General features: G+C 49.0%; 1 protein-coding gene across 3 annotated transcripts in view; it reads left to right on the top strand.

Annotated features, from left to right (window-relative positions):
* Window positions 1–7,791: 7,791 nt before the first annotated feature.
* RELA (RELA proto-oncogene, NF-kB subunit) overlaps window positions 7,792–23,466 on the top strand; it is a 130,705-nt gene continuing 115,030 nt past the window's right edge. For 2 of the 3 annotated variants that reach the window (XM_040409478.1, XM_040409477.1), the window contains exon 1: window positions 7,792–7,920. In XM_040409478.1, the coding sequence (XP_040265412.1) occupies window positions 7,914–7,920 (7 nt within the window). In that variant the 5' untranslated portion in view covers window positions 7,792–7,913. The remainder of the gene's footprint in view (window positions 7,921–23,466) is intronic. The other variant, XM_040409480.1, reaches the window with a different exon arrangement.

Raw genomic sequence — 23,466 nt, 5'->3', positions numbered from 1 at the left:
CCGCTGTGGATATGCGGGAAGCGGAGCTACAGTCTCAAGCAGCCGCCGCCATCAACGCGCAGGCCACGCCCCCTCCTGTCTGTCTCTTTACGGTGTAAATCAATAGAGAGATTACCATTAGGATCCTTGATCACCCTAGTGTCCAAGAAACTGACTGTATGGTCGTCGCATGTGACCGTGAACTGTAGACCAGTGCATGCTTGGTTCAGATGTAAGATGAAGGACGCAAGGGCCTCCTGTGGCCCCGCCCATATGCAAAAAACATCGTCGATAAATCTTTTCCACAATAGAATGTGGTTATGGTACCATTGACTACTATATACAAACTCGTCTTCAAATTTCGACATATTTGCATAGGGCGGGGCCACATTCGACCCCATCGCGGTCCCCCGCTTCTGCAGATAGTAGGAATCTTCGAACATAAAGTAATTTTCGTATAGAACCAGATGAAGAAGCTGTATGAAAAATTCTCGTTCAATGATAGAATAATCACTTTTTTCTAAAAATGTTTTGACAGCCTGTATACCACCACTGTGTTCAATGGAGGTATATAGGCTGACCACATCAATTGTCACCAACAGGCTGTCCGCCGGCACCGGACCTAATTCAGAAATAGTGCTGAGAAAATGTTGTGTATCAGCCAAATATGATGGAATATCCCTTATCAAGGGTGTGAGTATTTTCTCAAGCACTATTGCCAATGGAGATAAGATAGATCCCACTGAGGCCACTATCGGGCAGCCTGGGGGGTCTATTAAGGTTTTATGAACTTTGGGGAGCACGTAAAACACGGGTGTTATTGGTGTTTGATTTATCAGAAAAGTATACATGTTGTTATCAAAAATACCTAATGTAGCAAAGTGATCCACAACCCTCAGTATTTTTTCTTTGATACGAAAAACCGGATCAGTGGTCAAAAGCTCATATGTATTATGATCTGAGAGTTGTCGATTCACCTCTGCCACATATTTTGTCCTATCCATAAGGACAATAGCGCCCCCTTTATCAGCTGGCTTTAAAACAACCCTCTTATCATCCATCAAAGATTTAATTGCAGTCCTTTCTTGTGGTGTCACATTGTGTGTGAACCGCAGTTCACCCTTCTTGATCCCATCTAAATGTTTCTTAATGTCCTTATAGACCAGTTCTATATAGGTCTCCACCGGGTGATAAAATTTAGGGGGCATAAAGTTACTTGGATTCTTCAAACCTAAATCTTTCAAACGTAGGACACATGGTCCCTCTCCATCATCCGGACCAGCTGTTCTATTACCATGGTCCAGAAAATGGGCTTTCAATCGTAATTTGCGGAAGAAATGATTTAAATCAATGTCATATTGAAAAGTGTCAAAGTGGGTGGAAGGACTGAATGAGAGTCCCTTCTGAAGTGCCGACATTTGTATGGGACTTAGGATCTGGGAGGAGAGGTTGATCAGGAGTGACTGATCCTTACCTGCGAGCGGGTTTGGATTGCTTGACTCGGTCCCGGTCTTGCTGCGGTAGCTGCGGTGTTTGCGTCCCGCGCGCCTCCTCCTCCTCGTGGACGCCGGCTGTCTCTCCGAAAAAAAGAAGAAGAGTGGGTATCTTGTGGACCCATGGACTCGCTTCCGGAGCTGGAGGTAAAGGATCCGGGTCTGGCGGGCCTTCTGTAACTTGGTTTTTGATACCATGTGGGATCTTGCCACTTGTATACCCGATTTAGATGGTAATCTTCGTTATCACAAATAATTTAATAGGGCCAGCCTTACCAAAAGAACCACCAATCGTATATACCAAGGCAGCCAATTTAGAGCCCAAAGTTGCATCACCATAAGGAAACCTATCCAGAATTCCAGTATATCAACCTGGCGCACAGTAAAGGGCTTTTTTAGATGTGACATATTACACAAATGCTAAATTACATCCTTTCCTGAAAAACTGTATCAATACACTCCACAACAAAAGTAAAACATGATATATTTCAGACAATGTCCATGTTCAAAGTACTACATTGGTAGGACATCATAAACCTGTTACGGCAGTGGGTGTGAAACCACTGTGTCAACCGAACAGATTGGACTTGGAACTACTCCTACGGCTATTATGTTGGCAGTCCTCTGGTTTCCACCCTTTAACCCCTGTACAGGGATCTGGACATCACTGCACAGGAACCATTAAGCTGCTGCCTCCCGGAATAGTCTCTGTTTGGTTGACTGCTGACCCACGGGGGTCAAGAGACACCGGTATGGAGCACCGAGGACTCAGACCAAGCTATAGTTAAAGACAGGCCGAGGTCATGCCAGGCAGAGTATGTGCAGTTGGCTAAATAGTCCAAAGTCATGGTGGGCAGCTCAGGGTTAATACAGAGGTCAAGTCAGGCAGTGAAAGGTCAAAAGCAGGAAAAATGGGTAGAGTTGGTACACAGGCAAACGCACAAAACTATGGCACATTCTCAGAGAACTTGCAAACTAGACAGTCTATTGCTCAGGCACCTTCCTACAGGGCAAGGTGCCTTAAGTAGCCCATTGGCTGGTGAAGATTAGGGTATGGGTGCTGGTCTTGACATGTGCCACGTCCTAGAGAAGAAGACAAGATAAGAAAAAGACAGCAGGTGGCGGGTCCAGACCGTGAGGCAAGAGTAGACTAAGGGCCCCTCCCCCTCCCTTTCACCCTCTCTTCTTTGGTCCAGATCACTACAAAAATTTCTTCAGAAAAAATATCTGGACCAAAACCCTACCAATCTACCAGGAAGAAGTTTCTTCATGTCAAAAATATTTATGACTTTGTATACCTTTTCCATGACGACAAGAATAGAAGATGGAGCAGAACTTCTGGAGTAATGATTGAATGCAACAGGCTTGAGGAGGGACACGTGAAAAGAGTTAGGAATGCATAAAGAGTCAGAAAGGCATACCTCAACACTTTGAAAGGGCCAAAGAATCAGGGTGCCAGTTTGTACAATAGTACCTTCTACCTTGTTTTTTGAGAAAAGCCAGGCCTTGTTGCCAGGAGAAAATTGAAGTGGCGTCCTGCCCTTGCAATCAGGGAAATTCTTCATGCGAGCAGAGAAGTGTAGTAGAGAGGCTTTAATTTCCTGCCAGATCTGTGGTTATTGACAGTGGACTCAACTACCGAAACCCAAGAGGAGACAGCTACTGGAAGAAAAGTCCATAATTGGTGGTCATGCACTATGAAGAAAGAGGTCTTACCAGTGGACTCACTGGGATGGTTATTGTAAGAAAATTCTGCCCAGGGAAGCAAAGCAGCCCAATTATCATGGTATGCAGAAGTAAAGTGTCATCAAATAGTTGACCAAAACCTAATTAATGAATTCCACCTACCCATTGGTCTGCAGATGGTGTCATGGATTAGCGGGTGTGAACCCACTGTGTCACTGACTGGCTATACTCTGGAGGGGCGTGTCTAAGCAACTACCTGGTCTTCACTAGAGCCTCTGATGGTGAGGATAGACTTGAGCAGTTAGGGTAGTTGTTAGGGGCTACTCCAGAGCAATCCCGAGTCAGTGGCAGCTGGTCCAGGCGGACCAGGAGATACCTGGGTAGGTACCAGAAGTACACTTGTAGACAGACAGGCGGGGTCATAACCAGGAGCACCAGTGCAGTACCAAAGGATGAGGCAGAGGTGTAGTCAGACAGGCAATAGGTTAGGGCAGGCGGTACAGGTACAAGTCAGGCAATCCGGATCAGCAACAGGAGAGACAAGGCAAGCAGGCAGGGATCAGACAATAAGCAGAGTCCAGGAACAAAGTATAAATCAGGCGCACAAGAGAGTATCAGGAACCAGCAAACTCAAGGACCTTGACACTGAGGCATCTGGGAAGAGGGCTAAGCCACTTAAATACCTGCAGGAGAGGCAGGGTTGGTCAGCGAGGTCACCTGACCTAACCCACACAGCACAGGGAGTGATGCGCTCCGCCCTTAGAGCAGTGTAACGTGAAGCCAGCCTAACTCATGCTGTGTCCAGGGCTGAGTGGAAGCTGTGGAGCGGAATCCTCAAAAGCAATACCACCTACAGAAATAGAGCCCAGGACCACAGCGGTGAAATGGGAAGCACCGACCACAGGTCACCGCTGAGCGCAGCGCCCGGGACCGCGGCGATAAGCGGGGGAACAGCGGCGTACAGCAGCCGCTGTTACAGATGGTAAGCATAAGAAAAGTCCAATTTGATGTCAGTTATAGATAGCTCTCCAGACCTTGGAAGTGAACTGCACTCCTCAATTAGACATGATGTGAAGGGGCAACAGGAAAATATACTTCAGGAATAAATTGACCAGTTGACTCGAGGAAGGCAAAGCAGACAGAGGTACAAAATGTGCCATATTAGAAAACTAGTTGGCCAGCACCCAGATCACAGAGCATCCCGAGGAAGAAGGCAAATCAGTGATAAAGTCCATGGCAATATATTGCCACTGGCAATGGGGCTCTAGTAAGGGAAGAAAAAGTCCCACAGGTCTTTGTTTTGGGGTCTTGTTCTAGGCACAAGTAGAACAATCAGCAACAAAATCATGGACATCCTTAGAAATCGTAGGCCACTAGTAATGTTGAGTAATCAGGCTAGTGGTCTTAAGGAGACACGGGTGGCCAGCAACTTTGGAGGGATGCCCCCAAGCCAGGAGCCATGGGAAAATATGCCATGGACTTTGCCATGGGAAAATATGTCTTGCCAGGCGGAAGCTACTGAGATAATACTGGCAGGATTGATGATGTGCTAAGGCTCTTCTACCCGATCATCAGAGTCAAATGAACAGAAACAGGCCTTGGTATTCTTCTCAGGTGTAGGGAAGTGGTGAATAAAATCAAACTGGGCAGAGAACAATGACCACCAGCCTTGGGGACGATTAAGACATTGAGCTGTTTGCAGGTAGGTCAAGTTCTTATGATCTGTATAAATGAGTACTGGATAGAAGGTGCCTTCCAGGAGATGTGTCCGTCTTGACTGCGAGCAGTTCCATGTCTCCCCACTGGGGAGAAGGACTTATTCCAACACTAGTCCTACATATCTACTTACCACATGAATACACTATGTCCTGTGTGCTGATCCAGAACATGAATGTTATGTAAGTCTACTTTCACACTGGCGTTTTGGCTTTCCGTTTGTGAGATCCGTTCAGGGCTCTCACAAGCGGTCCAAAACGGATCAGTTTTGCCCTAATGCATTCTGAATGGAAAAGGATCCGCTCAGAATGCATCAGTTTGCCTCTGTTCAGTCACCACTCCGCTCTGGAGGCGGACACCAATAGGCGGACAACAATAGGCAGTTATATTAATGGCTGTCCGTGCCGTTCCACAAATTGCGGAACGCACATGGAAGCCATCCGTGTTTTTGCAGATCCGCAATTTGCGGACCGCAAAACACACAACGGTCGTGTGCATGTAGCCTAAGACTTTATAGCCCTTTATCTGGATGATTTCTTGTTGATAGGCCAAGGAAAATGAAAAAACGGTTAAACCGACTATAAGTCTATCATATTTGGGAATTGAAATCGGTTCCATACTGTTGGTGTAGGTTACCAGCAGAAAAGGTGGTAAGCTTTGAAAGTGAATCTAAACTTTTGACTAAACTTTATTAAAGTCTAATCTGTGATAAAGGAATTTTTGTAATAAATTTTTTCAGGTGCCTATAGCATTTTGAAATCCATACACCCTTACACCTTTGACATGTCGGCAATGTGCAGGTGTATAGATTCCTTTGTGAGCGATGTTCAGACAGGAGAACACAGCGCCGCTTCTGCCTGTGTCTTTCCCGCTCGCTAAAAGCTCTGCATAGCACATCACTGTCAGTGTCATGAAAAGGTGACATGGATGCATATATCTGCCAGGGAAATCCTATTCTATTTTGTGTCCAGATGTGTTACAAGTGTTATCCAAGACTATACGAGACCTCCTAGAGTGGCAGACCCACGGTGGGGATCATACTTATCTGGTCCGCGATGGCCCTGCACGGTGGGGATCATACTTATCTGGTCCGCGATGGCCCTGCACGGTGGGGATCATACTTATCTGGTCCGCGATGGCCCTGCACGGTGGGGATCATACTTATCTGGTCCGCGATGGCCCTGCACGGTGGGGATCATACTTATCTGGTCCGCGATGGCCCTGCACGGTGGGGATCATACTTATCTGGTCCGCGATGGCCCTGCAGTGGAATCTGTACACTGCTGCCTCACCCTAGTGATTGCATCTTTCACACAATGAGCCATGGTTATCCCAATTCAACCGTCCGAAAGGTTAGGTGGTATGGTTTATGTTGGTTCTCTGAACGCAAGTATGCTACACCTGTGCTCCATTATGTTACTCCAGATTTGTGGGTAGAAATATCTGTAACTTTCCAAATTGCATTGCTCCTTAGATGAGGAGGAATGAAGATGTGATTTTGCATGTACATGTTAGGCTACTTTCACACTTGTGGCAGAGTGATCCGGCAAGCAGTTCCGCCGGCAAAACGTATGTCAACTGATGGCATTAGTAAGATTTAAGTCTTAGAAATGCCTGATCAGTCAAAAAAATGCATTGAAATGCCGGATCCGTCTTTCCGGTGTCATCCGGCAAAACGGATCCGGCATTTATTTTTTTCACCTTTTTTCAGTCTGCGCAGAAGGACGGATCCGGCATTCTAGTATTTTGAATTAATACATTCCTATGGAAAAAAATTCAGGCAAGTCTTCAGTTTTTTTTGCATGAGATAAAACCATAGCATGCTGCGGTTTTAGGCTACTTTCACACTTGCGGCAGGTCGGATCCGACAGGCTGTTCACCCTGTCGGACCCATCCTTCTGCTATTTCGCCGGACCGCCTCTCTGTCCCCATTGACTATAATGGGTACGGGGGCGGAGCTCCGGCGCAGCACAGCAGTGCACGGCGAAAGGCCGCGGACTAAAAGTCCTGCATGTCCGACTTTTTAGTCCGGCGGCCTCTCACCGCGAACTGCCGTACTGCACCGGAGCTCCGCCCCCGTACCCATTATAGTCAATGGGGACAGAGCGGCGAAATAGCGGAAGGATGGATCCGACAGTGTGAAAGTACCCTAATCTCTGTCCTGATCAGTCAAAATGACTGAACTGAAGACATCCCTGTGACGGAACTCCGTGCCGGAAAAGAAAAACGCGAGTGTGAAAGTACCCTTAGGTGGTAATAAGGTTTGAACATGCTTTGTGTTTCGTTTTTTATCATATGTACAATATATGCAGGTTTATATTTGATTAAGGATGGAGTAGAAGTATTTTACAGCATAAGTATAGTAGAGGTCACAGAGCTGTGGCCTCTTCATGCGGCTGATCAGCAGGGGGTCCAGGAGGTCTGCCCCTCAGGATAGGCCATCAACAGAAATATCCTGGATAAGCCCTTTAAATATTATTCACTATTTTATACTTCAATAATAATTTCACAAACATTGTGAGAACAAATCCCTTCATTATTTCACTTTATTTAAACTTAGCCCCAGAACAAGGCGTCTTATTTAGCAAATTTCAATCTTCACCGCAAAACAACAGTTCTTCTGCCTACGACTACCAAACATGGCGACCAAAACAACCGCGTCACTTATAGATCACTTTTAAAACTAGGACTGAACATTTTTACGTTTTGAAAACCAGAGTTTATTTTCCTCCCACCCCTAGCGACTTCCCGGAGCACGCATTGTTGTCTAAAATGATGAACGAAGGAATGAGGCTTACAGGCAGCTGATTGGCTGTAACCTAAAAAATGGGCGGCACAGTGTGGGAAGGGAGCAGGCGCAGTGATCAGGGCGTTCCACGAATTACGTCAGATGGGTATTTCCGCAGCGTTGTAAGGGATTGTGGGTCAATGGGTGTGTAAGGGGGCGTGTGCCTAACGAAGGAAAAGTGTGGTTGAAGAAAAGAGCAAGTGTTTTAGAACCTGAAGGGGCTGAGTGCTGGCCTCACAGCGGCGCCGAATATGGACGGTAAGAGGAGTCCGGTAGTCCGGCCCGTGTGCACGGTGTCCGTAGAGAATGCTTCAGATAGCTATATGTCCGTGTTTCCTAGGTCTGTAACATCCAGGTAGGTTATTAGGGTGCCACTGGTGTGTTCTGGGTGCACCTGGGAGGTGTTGGTGCTCTTCTTCCGTCTCGGGGCACCCCCTGCTGAACAGGGCCTGTGCTGCAGTGCAAGGAGCTGGCGACCCCCATATCCATGTGTGTGACCGGTTCAGGCCTGGGCCACTTGCTGTACTTACTTTCTAATACCTGGAGATAATGTTTTTCACAGTTTTTGTAATTATTATTATTTTTAATATAGGGGTACTTTCACACTTGCGTTGTGAGGATCCGGCAGGCAGTTCCGTTGCCGGATCCGGAAATCCGTGAGCAAACGGATAGCATTTGTAGACGGATGCGGATCTGTCTCACAATGCATTGCAATACCGGATCCGTCTCTCTGGTGTCAAACGGAAAAACGGATCTGATTTATTTATTTTTCTTCACATTTTTAACTCCTTAAGGACACAGCCTTATTTCACCTTAAAGGGTTTCTACCACCAGAAATACCGTTATGTAGCGGACTGATATAGCGATGCGCTAATGTCAGCACTACATAACAGTATGTTTTTGACATTTCTCCCTGCAGCCGTTTTAGTAAAATAAGCACTTTTATAATATGCTAATGAGCCTCTAGGTGCTATGTGGGCGTAAAATCAGCACCTAGAGGCTCCGTCCACTTACCCTTTATCCCGCCCGGGTCCCCTGTTCTGACCGCCCAGCTCTTCCTGATTGATGGCACGGTCCACCGCATCGTTGACGAAATCCCACGCCGTTCACTTCTGTCTTCGGCGCAGTGAGTGAAGGCCGCTCTCCTGATGCCGGCTTCCTCACTGTGCCTGCGACGACTACGTCACAGTGAGGAAGCCGGCATCAGGAGAGCGGCCTTCACTCACTGCGTCTGCGCTGAAAACAGAAGTGAACGGCGCAGGTGTGGGATTTCGGCAGCGATGCGGCAGACCGTGCCATCAATCAGGAGGAGCTGGGCGGGATAAAGGGTGAGTAGACGGAGCCTCTAGGTGCTGATTTTACGCCCACATAGCACCTAGAGGCTCATTAGCATATTATAAAAGTGCTTATTTTACAAAAACGGCTGCAGGGACTAATGTTAGAAACATACTGTTATGTAGTGCTGACATTAGCGCATCGCTATATCAGTCCGCTACATAACAGTATTTCTGGTGGTAGAAACCCTTTAAGGACCAGGCCATTTTTTGCAAATCTGACCAGTGTCACTTGAAAGTGGTGATAACTTTAAAATGCTTTGACTTATCCAGGCCATTCTGAGATTGTTTTTTCGTCATATATTGTACTTCATGACACTGGTAAAATGAAGTAAAAAAATAAAATAATTTATTTATTAAAAAAAATACCAAATTTACCCAAAATTTTGTAAATTTCCAAGTTTCAATTTCTCTACTTCTATAATACATAGTAATACCTACAAAAATAGTTATTACTTTACATTCCCCATATGTCTACTTCATGTTTGGATCATTTTAGGAATGATATTTTATTTTTTGGGGATGTTACAAGGCTTAGAAGTTTAGAAGCAAATCTTGAATTTTTTTTTTTCAAAAACCCAATTTTTAGGGACCAGTTCAGGTCTGAAGTCACTTTGCGAGGCTTACATAATAGAAACCACCCAAACATGACCCCATTCTAGAAACTACACCCCTCAAGGTATTCAAAACAGATTTTACAAACGTTGTTAACCCTTTAGGTGTTCCACAAGAGTTATTGGCAAATGGAGATGAAATTTCAGAATTTCAATTTTTTGGCAAATTTTCCATTTTAATCCATTTTTTCCAGTAACAAAGCAAGGGTTAACAGCCAAACAAAACTCAATATTTATGGCCCTGATTCTGTAGTTTACAGAAACACCTCATATGTGGTTGTAAACCGCTGTACGGGCACACGGCAGGACGCAGAAGGAAAGGAATGCCATACAGTTTTTGGAAGGCAGATTTTGCTGGACTTTTTTTATTTATTTGACAGCATGTCCCATTTGAAGCCCCCCTGATGCACCCCTAGAGTAGAAACTCCAAAAAAGTGACCCCATCTAAGAAACTACGGGATAGGGTGGAAGTTTTGTTGGTACTAGTTTAGGGTACATACAGTTGCAAGAAACAGTATGTGAACCCTTTGGAATAATATGGATTTCTGCACAAATTGGTCATAAAATGTGATCTGATCTTCATCTAAGTCACAACAATAGACAATCACGGTCTGCTTAAACTAATAACACACAAAGAATTAAATGTTACCATGTTTTTATTGAACACACCATGTAAACATTCACAGTGCAGGTGGAAAAAGTATGTGAACCCTTAGATTTAATAACTGGTTGAACCTCCTTTGGCAGCAATAACTTCAACCAAACGTTTCCTGTAGTTGCAGATCAGACGTGCACAACGGTCAGGAGTAATTCTTGACCATTCCTCTTTACAGAACTGTTTCAGTTCAGCAATATTCTTGGGATGTCTGGTGTGAATCGCTTTCCTGAGGTCATGCCACAGCATCTCAATCGGGTTGAGGTCAGGACTCTGACTGGGTCACTCCAGAAGGTGTATTTTCTTCTGTTTAAGCCATTCTGTTGTTGATTTACTTCTATGCTTTGGGTCGTTGTCCTGTTGCAACACCCATCTTCTGTTGAGCTTCAGCTGGTGGACAGATGGCCTTCAGTTCTCCTGCAAAATGTCTTGATAAACTTGAGAATTCATTTTTCCTTCGATGATAGCAAACCGTCCAGGCCCTGACGCAGCAAAGCAGCCCCAAACCATGATGCCCCCACCACCATACTTCACAGTTGGGATGAGGTTTTGATGTTGGTGTGCTGTGCCTCTTTTTCTCCACACATAGTATTGTGTGTTTCTTCCAAACAACTCAACTTTGGTTTCATCTGTCCACAGAATATTTTGCCAATACTGCTGTGGAACATCCAGGTGCTCTTGTGCAAACTGTAAACGTGCAGCTATGGTTTTTTGGATAGCAGTGGCTTCCTCTGTGGTATCCTCCCATGAAATCCATTCTTGTTTAGTGTTTTACATATCGTAGATTCACTAACAGGGATGTTAGCATATGCCAGAGACTTTTGTAAGTCTGTAGCTGACACTCTAGGATTCTTCTTCACCTCATTGAGCAGTCTGTGCTGTGCTCTTGCTGTCATCTTTACAGGACGGCCACTCCTAGGGAGAGTAGCAGCAGTGCTGAACTTTCTCCATTTATAGACAATTTGTCTTACCGTGGACTGATGAACAGCGAGGTATTTGGAGATACTTTTATAACCCTTTCCAGCTTTATGCAATTCAACAATTCTTAATTGTAGGTCTTCTGAGAGCTCTTTTGTGCAAGGCATCATTCACATCAGGCAATGCTTCTTGTGAAAAGCAAACCCAGAACTGGTGTGTTTTTTATAGGGCAGGGAAGCTGTAACCAACACCTCCAATCTCATCTCATTGATTGGACTCCAGTTGGCTGACACCTCACTCCTATTAGCTCTTGGAGATGTCATTAGTCTAGGGGTTCACATACTTTTTCCACCTGCACTGTAAATGTTTTCATGGTGTGTTCAATAAAAACATGGTAACATTAAAAATTTTGTGTGTTATTAGTTTAAGCAGACTGTGATTGTCTATTGTTGTGACTTAGATGAAGATCAGATCACATTTTATGACCAATTTGTGCAGAAATCCATATCATTCCAAAGGGTTCACATACTTTTTCTTGCAACTGTATGATTTTTGGTTGCTCTATATTACTTTTTGTGAGGCAAGGTAACAAGAAATAGCAGTTTTGGCACAGTTTTTTTTTGTTATTTACAACATTCATCTGACAGGTTAGATCATGTGGTATTTTTATAGACCAGATTGTCATGGACGCAGCGATGCATAATATGTATACTTTTTTTTTTATTTACGTAAGTTTTACACAATGATTTCATTTTTGAAGTAAAAAAAAATCATGTTTTAGTGTTTCCATAGTCTGAGAGCTATAGTTTTTTCAGTTTTTGGGCGATTACCTTGGGTAGGGTATGATTTTTGCGGGATGAGATGACGTTTTTTTTGGCACTATTTTGGGGTGCGTGTGACTTCTTGATCGCTTGCTATTACACTTTTTGTGATGTAAGGTGACAAAAAATGGTTTATTTAGCAGTTTTTATAAAAAAAAAAATTACGGTGTTCATCTGAGGGTCATGTGATATTTTTATAGAGCCGGTTGATACGGACGCGGCGATACCTAATATGTATACTTTTTTTTTTTTTGCCCTATTTATATAGCAATTTTTTTTTACTTTATTTGGGGAAAATGACGTTTTTGTTTTTTACTTGCAACTTTTAATTTTTTGCGGGGAAAACTTTATTTTTTCACTTTATTTTTTGTCCCACTTTGGGACTTGAACTTTTGGGGGTCTAATCCCTTTTGCAATGCATTCCAATACTTCTGTATTGGAATGCATTGGCTGTATGAGTAATACTGTGTGTATTACTCATACAGCTTCCGGCCTGTGAGATCCAGGGGGATGTATCTCACAGGCTCGTCACCGGAAGGCAGCGCTGATGCCTAAGGCAAGCATCGCGCTGCCTTCCATGCCATCGGGTCCCCCCTACAGCCGCATGGGGACCCGATGGCACCGTCACCGCAATAGGCAAAAGCCGCAAACCGCAGGTCTGAATTGACCTGCGGTTTGCGGCGATCGCCGACATGGCGGGGTCACGGGACCCCCCCACGCATTTAGCCGAGGTGCCTGCTCAATGATTTGAGCAGGCACTGACTTCCGATTACCGCCTGCCGCGCGGCGGTGATCAGAAATACACAGGGCGTACAGGTATGCCCTGTGTCTTTAAGTACCAGGACATAAGGGCTTACCTGTACGCCCTGTGTCCTGAAGAGGTTAAAGGTCTGCGCATGTGCAACCTGGGAAACCGTATCCGTTTTGTCGGGAAACTTGGTGCCGGATCCGGCATTAATACATTTCAATGGAAATTAATGCTGGATCCGGCATTCCGGCAAGTGTTCTGGAATTTTGGCCGGCATACTGCGTTTTTTTTCTCCGGCCAAATATCGTAAGAGTGACTGAGCTATAGACATCCTGATGCATCCTGAAGGGATTGCTCTCCGCTCAGAATGCAAAGGATAAAACTGAAGTGTTTTTTTCCGGTATTGAGCCCCTAGGATGGAACTCAATACCGGAAAAGAATAACGTAAGTGTGAAAGTACCCTGACAAAGTGCAACTAAAGTATCAATTCAGATGATTTCTCCTCTCCACCAGGATCATTTTTCTTTAGAGAGAAACTAGTTTAGAATGCCCAGGTGCAGGGCTGGAAGCTGCCGTGTGGTGGCTGCTTTATTTATTTTTTTCATTTTGCATTTATTTATTTTGTCTTCCCCTTTGGCTCCTTTGGCCCAGTAAATCCTCATTCACACGTCTGTGTTTCATGGATGTGTGCTGTACGTGTTCTCCGCGGACAGCACACGTCCCCATTCATTTGAATGTGTGTATTCACACCAGTGTTTTCAGCACGGATGCATGTCCTATCTTGGTCCGTGTTCTCGGATCCCTCACGCCCATTATAGTCAATGAGTCCGTGAAAACCACGTATCATTAAGAAGAGATGCTTTAAAAATTTATTTTTTAGCTGTTCAGTGTCAGTGAAACACGGATAGCAAAAAACGGACACACTGATCTCTCACGGACAGCTTCACGGATGCATCACTGACCACCTGGACACGGATTTGAGCACGGACACGGACGTGTGAATGAGGCTTTGTAGTGGAAATAATTCAAAATACAAAAAAAAAAAAAAAACAGCCCACCCCAAGAGGTAATTAAAAGACACATGTGGCAAATATATATAATGTGTGTTTATAAAATGCTAAAAAATAAAAAAGGTGTTGCCATTCACTATAAACTAGAGGACGCACCAAGGTTTTAGAGGGGACAATAAGAAAAAAAATATTTTTTAGCAGATTTTAGATCGGGCCAGCAGTCAGACCCACAATGTTAGTCAGACCTCAGCTTACAGACCCAATCAGACCCCATTGTTAATAAGACCCTCAATCAGACCTCAGATCAGCCCCCCAATGCTTCAGATCAGCCTTCTATCAGCCCCCAGCCTTCTATCAGCCCCCAGCCTTCTATCAGCCCCCAGCCTTCTATCAGCCCCCAGCCTTCTATCAGCCCCCAGCCTTCTATCAGCCCCCAGCCAGCAGCCAACAGCGCAAATAAAATAAAAAAAAAACACTTACCTCTCCTGCTCCTGGACCCCGCCGCTCCTCACCGCCTGCACTCTCTCTACTTCCTGCCGCGACTGTGCTGTGACCTGACACGCACAGCCAAGGACTAGGAAGCAGTGAGTACAGAGCCTTCACCTCTTCCCGGTCCTTCGGTACTAATGAGCGCTTCCATAATGGAAGCCGTTCATTAGTATTCGCCCCATAAGACGCAGGGGCATTTTTCTCCTTCTTTTGGGGGAGAAAAAAATGTCTTAAGGGGCGAAAAATACGGTATATATAAATGACTGACCAAAAATAGGGAACTCATTTTAAGGATTTATTTTGGTGTCAGTATGTATGTATGTATGTATATATATATATATAATCGGTGGTCAGCACTTTAAAGAAGGCGCCCACATGCCTGTGGCAGGGCTCCATAGGAAAGCAGTAAAATTCTCATAAGTGTGAGAAAAGCAATCTAAGGCTACATTCACACGACCGTATGTGTTTGTGGTCCGCAAAACACTGATCTGCAAAAAATACGGATGATGTCCTTTTGGCATCCGTATTGCATTAGTTTTATTATTTATTATATTTTTTTGCGTATCCATTCTAACAATGTCTATCCTTTTCCACAAAACGGACATGAATAGGACATGCTCTATATTTTTTGCGGGGCTATGGAACGGACATACGGATGCGGACAGCACACGGTGTGATGTCTGCGTTTTTTGCGGACCCATTGAAATGAATAGGTCCTCATCCAATCCTCAAAAAAAACTGTGTGGACACGGAAACAAAATACGTTTGTGTGAATGTAGCCTAATGATTGCTTGTTAGTTCTCAATGGAAACTATTAAAAAGTGACTTTTTTATTTTTATTTTTTAATACATAAAAATTTGTCACCCCCTTTTCCCCAAAATTAAAATAAAAATACATAAACAATATAAAAAATAAACATTATGACAGGGCTCCAGATGGCGACCAAAATGGTCGCCATTTGCGCCTAGACCATCCGCTGCTCTGCCGCTTTCACATTAAACTGACATGGCACGCGCTGCTCTCAGCGCATGCCATGTTCTTCTCAACAGCACAGTGGAGAAGGAGGCAGTCCCTCCCCCCTGTACCGCTGATGCCACCAATGGGCTGATAGCAGGGAGGAGGTAATAGCGGCGGATCGCAACGCGCAGTCATAGAGGCTGGGTGCCGGGTATGGGATATGGCCGGCATCCGCAGCGCAGCCTGCGTTTGTATTAAGCATAAACTTTATTCATTGGTGACAGTGCACCCAACCCCAGTAATTTTAAAGTAGAATCATTGGTGGTGCAGTGCGCCCCCAACCCCCCCCCCCCAAGTATTATAATCATTGGTGGCAGTGGCAGTTCTGATCGGAGCCCCAGCAGTGTAAGTCCTGATAGCCAGGAGATCTATCAGGGTGAATAGGACAAGGGATGAAAGATCCCAGGTTTTAGCCCCTAAGAGGGGAAATAGTTATTAAATAAACTGTAAAAAAAAAAATTTAAATATAAATTTAACCCCTTAAGGACTCAGCCCTATTTCACCTTAAGGACTTGGCCATTTTTTGCAAATCTGACCAGTGTCACTTTAAGTGGTGATAACTTTAAAACGCTTTGACTTACCCAGGCCATTCTGACATTATTTTTTTCGTCACATATTGTACTTCATGACACTGCTAAAATTGGGTAAAAAAAGTAATTTTTTTTGCATGAAAAATACCAAATTTACGAAAAATTTGGAATAATTAGCAAATTTCAAAGTTTCAGTTTCTCTACTTCTGTAATACATAGTAATACCCCCAAAAATTGGGATGACTTTACATTCCCCATATGTCTACTTCATGTTTGTATGAAGTAGACATATGTTTTATTTTTTGGGGATGTTACAAGGCTTAGAAGTTTAGAAGCAAATTTTGAAATTTTCCAAATCCCACTTTTTATGGACCAGTTCAGGTTTGAAGTCACTTTGTGAGGCTCACATAACATAATAGAAACCATCCAAAAATGACCACAATCTAGAAACTACACCCCTCAAGGTATTCAAAACTGTTTTTACAAACTTTGTTAACCCTTTAGGTCTTCCACAAGACTTCATGGCAAATGGACATAAAATGTAAGAATTTTGATTATTTTTTGGGGAAAATTTTCCAATATAATCAATTTTTTCCTGAAAAAAAACAAGGGTTAATTGCCTAACAAAACTCCAAATGGGTTGCCCTGATTCTGTAGTTTGCAGAAACACCCCATATGTGGTCGTAAACTACTGTTTGGCCAAACGGTAGCACATAGAAGGAGGGGAACGCCATATGGTTTTTGCAAGGCAGATTTTGCAGGACTGGTTTTGTTTATACCATGTCCCATTTGAAGCCCCCCGTTGCACCCCTAGAATAGAAATTTCAAAAAAGTGACTCCATCTAAGAAAGTACACCCCTCAAGGTATTTAAAACTGGGTTTACAAACTTTGTTAACCTTTTAGGTGTTCCACAAGAGTTAATGGCAGATGGAGAAACTATTTTGAAATTTTTATTTTTTTGGAAAATTTTCCATTTTAACCCTTACTTTATTACTGGAAAAAATGGGTTAACAGGCAAACAAAACTCAATATGGGTTGCCCTGATTCTGTAGTTTGCAGAAACACCCCAATACCCCATATACTATTTGGCTAAACGGCAGGCAGGGGAGGGCTGGCAGCCTTAGTCCTGGTGGGCAAATCCAGTCAAGTGGCCCATTTTAGCCCCGCCCATTATTAAAAGCCCCTCCTACATATAGGCCACTCCCAACAAACACTGTACAGCTGACATTCTATTGTTGAGGCCTGTCTACACATCATACGGAGAGGGGGGGCCTGTCCTGGCTGCACTGCCTGCTTCACATTATACAATAGACAGCAAGCTACAGCCAGGAAGCTCCTCCGCTCTCCTCCCTCCCCTGATCCTGCTCAAGGCTTGTGGTTCCCCCCCACCATCTGCCACCCGCCCGTGGCCTGCTGTCCCCCTTTGCTGTCCTTACCTAGCTCTGAATCCTCCTTCTGCAAATGGCGGGGGGAGGAGCCGGAGCATCTCCTCTCCTCTCCTACATAGCACCTCATACCTCTTACATCCAGTGATGTCACCTTTGATGTAGACGTTCTCTTTCCTCATCTTCTCCATTCAGACCAGACCGCCATGATGATTTTTCAGCCATCTCCCGTCTCTGCAGAGATTGAGAAACAGACATTAGTTTCCCACATTTCCATCATCTTCACATCTTCTGAACACCCTTTCCTGCCACCCCCAATACTATACTGCAGAAACAGTCCCCCTGGAAATGCTACTACCACACAGATAGTGCCCCCAATACTGTACCCGCTATGCCCCAAATACTATACTGCAGAAACAGTACCCCTGGGAATACTACTACCACACAGATAGTGCCCCCTTCAACAATTATTGGCACACAGTGCTCTAAAAAATAACTGCGCCCAGACACTAATAGTATAAAGATAATGTCCCCCAAAAATAATTGTGCTAAGCTGATACTATGCCAGGGTTCCCCCAAAGTAACAGTGCTCCCCAAAATCCCTCCAATAGAAATAATTCTCTGCCAGAGCACACTTAGTAGTAATAATGCCTCTGTAGTGCCCATACTAGTAATCGTGTTCCTCATAGCCCCCCAGTAGTAGTAAAGCTCCCCATAATACCCCCTAGTAGTACTAATTCTCCCTATAATATGACAGTACATGAAATACCCCCGCTTAGTGCCCACAGTTAAGGTAATGTCCCCATAATGTATGCCAGTATAAAATACCCCTATATAGTGCCCCAGTAAATGCCCTCTTAGTGCTCCTCTCCCCCTTCCCCATAGTGTCCCCCATAATATGCCAGTAAAAAAATGCCCCTATAGTGCTCCTCTCCCCCACAATGTGCCAGTAAAAAATGCCCCTTCTTTGTGCCACCATATGCCCCAATAGTGCTCCACTCCCCCATAGTGCCCCCAAATAATGCCCCATAGTGCCTCCCATAATGTGCCAGTAAAAAATGCCCCCTTAGTGACACCAAATGCCATAGTGCCCCCCATAATGTGCCAATAAAAAGGCCCCTTTAGAGCCCCCACTTCCCCATAGTGCCCCCAAATAATGCCCTATAGTGACACCAGATGCCCCATAGTGCCACTCCCCTATAGTGCCCCCCATAATGTGCCAATAATTACAAAAAAGCACCTTTAGTGCCCCCAGATACCCCATAATGTGCCAGCTCCCCCCATAGTGCCAGCTCCCCCCCATAGCCATAGTGCCAGCTCCCCCCCCCATAGCCATAGTGCCAGCTCCCCCCCCCATAGCCATAGTGCCAGCTCCCCCCCCATAGCCATAGTGCCAGCTCCCCCCCCCATATAGCCATAGTGCCAGCTCCCCCCCCCATATAGCCATAGTGCCAGCTCCCCCCCCATATAGCCATAGTGCCAGCTCCCCCCCCATATAGCCATAGTGCCAGCTCCCCCCCCATAGCCATAGTGCCAGCTCCCCCCCCCATAGCCATAGTGCCAGCTCCCCCCCCCCTAGCCATAGTGCCAGCTCCCCCCCTTATAGCCATAGTGCCAGCACCCCCCCCATAGCCATAGTGCCAGCTCCCCCCCCATAGCCATAGTGCCAGCTCCCCCCCCATAGCCATAGTGCCAGCTCCCCCCCCCATAGCCATAGTGCCAGCTCCCCCCCCATAGCCATAGTGCCAGCTCCCCCCCCATAGCCATAGTGCCAGCTCCCCCCCCATAGCCATAGTGCCAGCTCCCCCCCCATAGCCATAGTGCCAGCTCCCCCCCCATAGCCATAGTGCCAGCTCCCCCCCCATAGCCATAGTGCCAGCTCCCCCCCCATAGCCATAGTGCCAGCTCCCCCCCCATAGCCATAGTGCCAGCTCCCCCCCCATAGCCATAGTGCCAGCTCCCCCCCCATAGCCATAGTGCCAGCTCCCCCCCCATAGCCATAGTGCCAGCTCCCCCCCCATAGCCATAGTGCCAGCTCCCCCCCCATAGCCATAGTGCCAGCTCCCCCCCCATAGCCATAGTGCCAGCTCCCCCCCCATAGCCATAGTGCCAGCTCCCCCCCCATAGCCATAGTGCCAGCTCCCCCCCCATAGCCATAGTGCCAGCTCCCCCCCATAGCCATAGTGCCAGCTCCCCCCCCATAGCCATAGTGCCAGCTCCCCCCCCATAGCCATAGTGCCAGCTCCCCCCCCATAGCCATAGTGCCAGCTCCCCCCCCATAGCCATAGTGCCAGCTCCCCCCCCATAGCCATAGTGCCAGCTCCCCCCCCATAGCCATAGTGCCAGCTCCCCCCCCATAGCCATAGTGCCAGCTCCCCCCCCATAGCCATAGTGCCAGCTCCCCCCCCATAGCCATAGTGCCAGCTCCCCCCCCATAGCCATAGTGCCAGCCCCCCCCCCATAGCCATAGTGCCAGCTCCCCCCCCATAGCCATAGTGCCAGCTCCCCCCCCATAGCCATAGTGCCAGCTCCCCCCCCATAGCCATAGTGCCAGCTCCCCCCCCATAGCCATAGTGCCAGCTCCCCCCCCATAGCCATAGTGCCAGCCCCCCCCCCATAGCCATAGTGCCAGCCCCCCCCCCATAGCCATAGTGCCAGCTCCCCCCCCATAGCCATAGTGCCAGCTCCCCCCCCATAGCCATAGTGCCAGCTCCCCCCCCCTAGCCATAGTGCCAGCTCCCCCCCCATAGCCATAGTGCCAGCTCCCCCCCCATAGCCATAGTGCCAGCTCCCCCCCCATAGCCATAGTGCCAGCTCCCCCCCCATAGCCATAGTGCCAGCTCCCCCCCCATAGCCATAGTGCCAGCTCCCCCCCCATAGCCATAGTGCCAGCTCCCCCCCCATAGCCATAGTGCCAGCTCCCCCCCCATAGCCATAGTGCCAGCTCCCCCCCCATAGCCATAGTGCCAGCTCCCCCCCCATAGCCATAGTGCCAGCTCCCCCCCCATAGCCATAGTGCCAGCTCCCCCCCCATAGCCATAGTGCCAGCTCCCCCCCCATAGCCATAGTGCCAGCTCCCCCCCCATAGCCATAGTGCCAGCTCCCCCCCCATAGCCATAGTGCCAGCTCCCCCCCCATAGCCATAGTGCCAGCTCCCCCCCCATAGCCATAGTGCCAGCTCCCCCCCCATAGCCATAGTGCCAGCTCCCCCCCCATAGCCATAGTGCCAGCTCCCCCCCCATAGCCATAGTGCCAGCTCCCCCCCCATAGCCATAGTGCCAGCTCCCCCCCCATAGCCATAGTGCCAGCTCCCCCCCCATAGCCATAGTGCCAGCTCCCCCCCCATAGCCATAGTGCCAGCTCCCCCCCCATGGCCATAGTGCCAGCCCCCCCCCCATAGCCATAGTGCCAGCTCCCCCCCCATAGCCATAGTGCCAGCTCCCCCCCCATAGCCATAGTGCCAGCTCCCCCCCCATACCCATAGTGCCACCTCCCCCCCCATAGCCATAGTGCCAGCTCCCCCCCCATAGCCATAGTGCCAGCTCCCCCCCCATAGCCATAGTGCCAGCTCCCCCCCATAGCCATAGTGCCAGCTCCCCCCCCATAGCCATAGTGCCAGCTCCCCCCCCATAGCCATAGTGCCAGCTCCCCCCCCATAGCCATAGTGCCAGCTCCCCCCCATAGCCATAGTGCCAGCTCCCCCCCCATAGCCATAGTGCCAGCCCCCCCCCCATAGCCATAGTGCCAGCTCCCCCCCCATAGCCATAGTGCCAGCTCCCCCCCCATAGCCATAGTGCCAGCTCCCCCCCCATAGCCATAGTGCCAGCTCCCCCCCCATAGCCATAGTGCCAGCTCCCCCCCCATAGCCATAGTGCCAGCTCCCCCCCCATAGCCATAGTGCCAGCTCCCCCCCCATAGCCATAGTGCCAGCTCCCCCCCCATAGCCATAGTGCCAGCTCCCCCCCCATAGCCATAGTGCCAGCTCCCCCCCCATAGCCATAGTGCCAGCTCCCCCCCCATAGCCATAGTGCCAGCTCCCCCCCCATAGCCATAGTGCCAGCTCCCCCCCCATAGCCATAGTGCCAGCTCCCCCCCCATAGCCATAGTGCCAGCTCCCCCCCCATAGCCATAGTGCCAGCTCCCCCCCCATAGCCATAGTGCCAGCTCCCCCCCCATAGCCATAGTGCCAGCTCCCCCCCCATAGCCATAGTGCCAGCTCCCCCCCCATAGCCATAGTGCCAGCTCCCCCCCCATAGCCATAGTGCCAGCTCCCCCCCCATAGCCATAGTGCCAGCTCCCCCCCCATAGCCATAGTGCCAGCTCCCCCCCCATAGCCATAGTGCCAGCTCCCCCCCCATAGCCATAGTGCCAGCTCCCCCCCCATAGCCATAGTGCCAGCTCCCCCCCCATAGCCATAGTGCCAGCTCCCCCCCCATAGCCATAGTGCCAGCTCCCCCCCCATAGCCATAGTGCCAGCTCCCCCCCCATAGCCATAGTGCCAGCTCCCCCCCCATAGCCATAGTGCCAGCTCCCCCCCCATAGCCATAGTGCCAGCTCCCCCCCCATAGCCATAGTGCCAGCTCCCCCCCCATAGCCATAGTGCCAGCTCCCCCCCCATAGCCATAGTGCCAGCTCCCCCCCCATAGCCATAGTGCCAGCTCCCCCCCCATAGCCATAGTGCCAGCTCCCCCCCCATAGCCATAGTGCCAGCTCCCCCCCCATAGCCATAGTGCCAGCTCCCCCCCCATAGCCATAGTGCCAGCTCCCCCCCCATAGCCATAGTGCCAGCTCCCCCCCCATAGCCATAGTGCCAGCTCCCCCCCCATAGCCATAGTGCCAGCTCCCCCCCCATAGCCATAGTGCCAGCTCCCCCCCCATAGCCATAGTGCCAGCTCCCCCCCCATAGCCATAGTGCCAGCTCCCCCCCCATAGCCATAGTGCCAGCTCCCCCCCCATAGCCATAGTGCCAGCTCCCCCCCCATAGCCATAGTGCCAGCTCCCCCCCCATAGCCATAGTGCCAGCTCCCCCCCCATAGCCATAGTGCCAGCTCCCCCCCCATAGCCATAGTGCCAGCTCCCCCCCCATAGCCATAGTGCCAGCTCCCCCCCCATAGCCATAGTGCCAGCTCCCCCCCCATAGCCATAGTGCCAGCTCCCCCCCCATAGCCATAGTGCCAGCTCCCCCCCCATAGCCATAGTGCCAGCTCCCCCCCCATAGCCATAGTGCCAGCTCCCCCCCCATAGCCATAGTGCCAGCTCCCCCCCCATAGCCATAGTGCCAGCTCCCCCCCCATAGCCATAGTGCCAGCTCCCCCCCCATAGCCATAGTGCCAGCTCCCCCCCCATAGCCATAGTGCCAGCTCCCCCCCCATAGCCATAGTGCCAGCTCCCCCCCCATAGCCATAGTGCCAGCTCCCCCCCCATAGCCATAGTGCCAGCTCCCCCCCCATAGCCATAGTGCCAGCTCCCCCCCCATAGCCATAGTGCCAGCTCCCCCCCCATAGCCATAGTGCCAGCTCCCCCCCCATAGCCATAGTGCCAGCTCCCCCCCCATAGCCATAGTGCCAGCTCCCCCCCCATAGCCATAGTGCCAGCTCCCCCCCCATAGCCATAGTGCCAGCTCCCCCCCCATAGCCATAGTGCCAGCTCCCCCCCCATAGCCATAGTGCCAGCTCCCCCCCCATAGCCATAGTGCCAGCTCCCCCCCCCATAGCCATAGTGCCAGCTCCCCCCCCATAGCCATAGTGCCAGCTCCCCCCCCATAGCCATAGTGCCAGCTCCCCCCCCATAGCCATAGTGCCAGCTCCCCCCCCCATAGCCATAGTGCCAGCTCCCCCCCCATAGCCATAGTGCCAGCTCCCCCCCCATAGCCATAGTGCCAGCTCCCCCCCCATAGCCATAGTGCCAGCTCCCCCCCCATAGCCATAGTGCCAGCCCCCCCCCCATAGCCATAGTGCCAGCTCCCCCCCCATAGCCATAGTGCCAGCTCCCCCCCCATAGCCATAGTGCCAGCTCCCCCCCCATAGCCATAGTGCCAGCTCCCCCCCCATAGCCATAGTGCCAGCTCCCCCCCCCTAGCCATAGTGCCAGCTCCCCCCCCATAGCCATAGTGCCAGCTCCCCCCCCATAGCCATAGTGCCAGCTCCCCCCCCATAGCCATAGTGCCAGCTCCCCCCCCATAGCCATAGTGCCAGCTCCCCCCCCATAGCCATAGTGCCAGCTCCCCCCCCATAGCCATAGTGCCAGCTCCCCCCCCATAGCCATAGTGCCAGCTCCCCCCC

This window comes from Bufo bufo, chromosome 10, assembly GCF_905171765.1.
Source record: "Bufo bufo chromosome 10, aBufBuf1.1, whole genome shotgun sequence".
NCBI lineage: Eukaryota > Metazoa > Chordata > Amphibia > Anura > Bufonidae > Bufo > Bufo bufo.
Note: the sequence above shows the minus strand (reverse complement) of the source record. Positions and strands in the feature narration are given on the sequence as shown.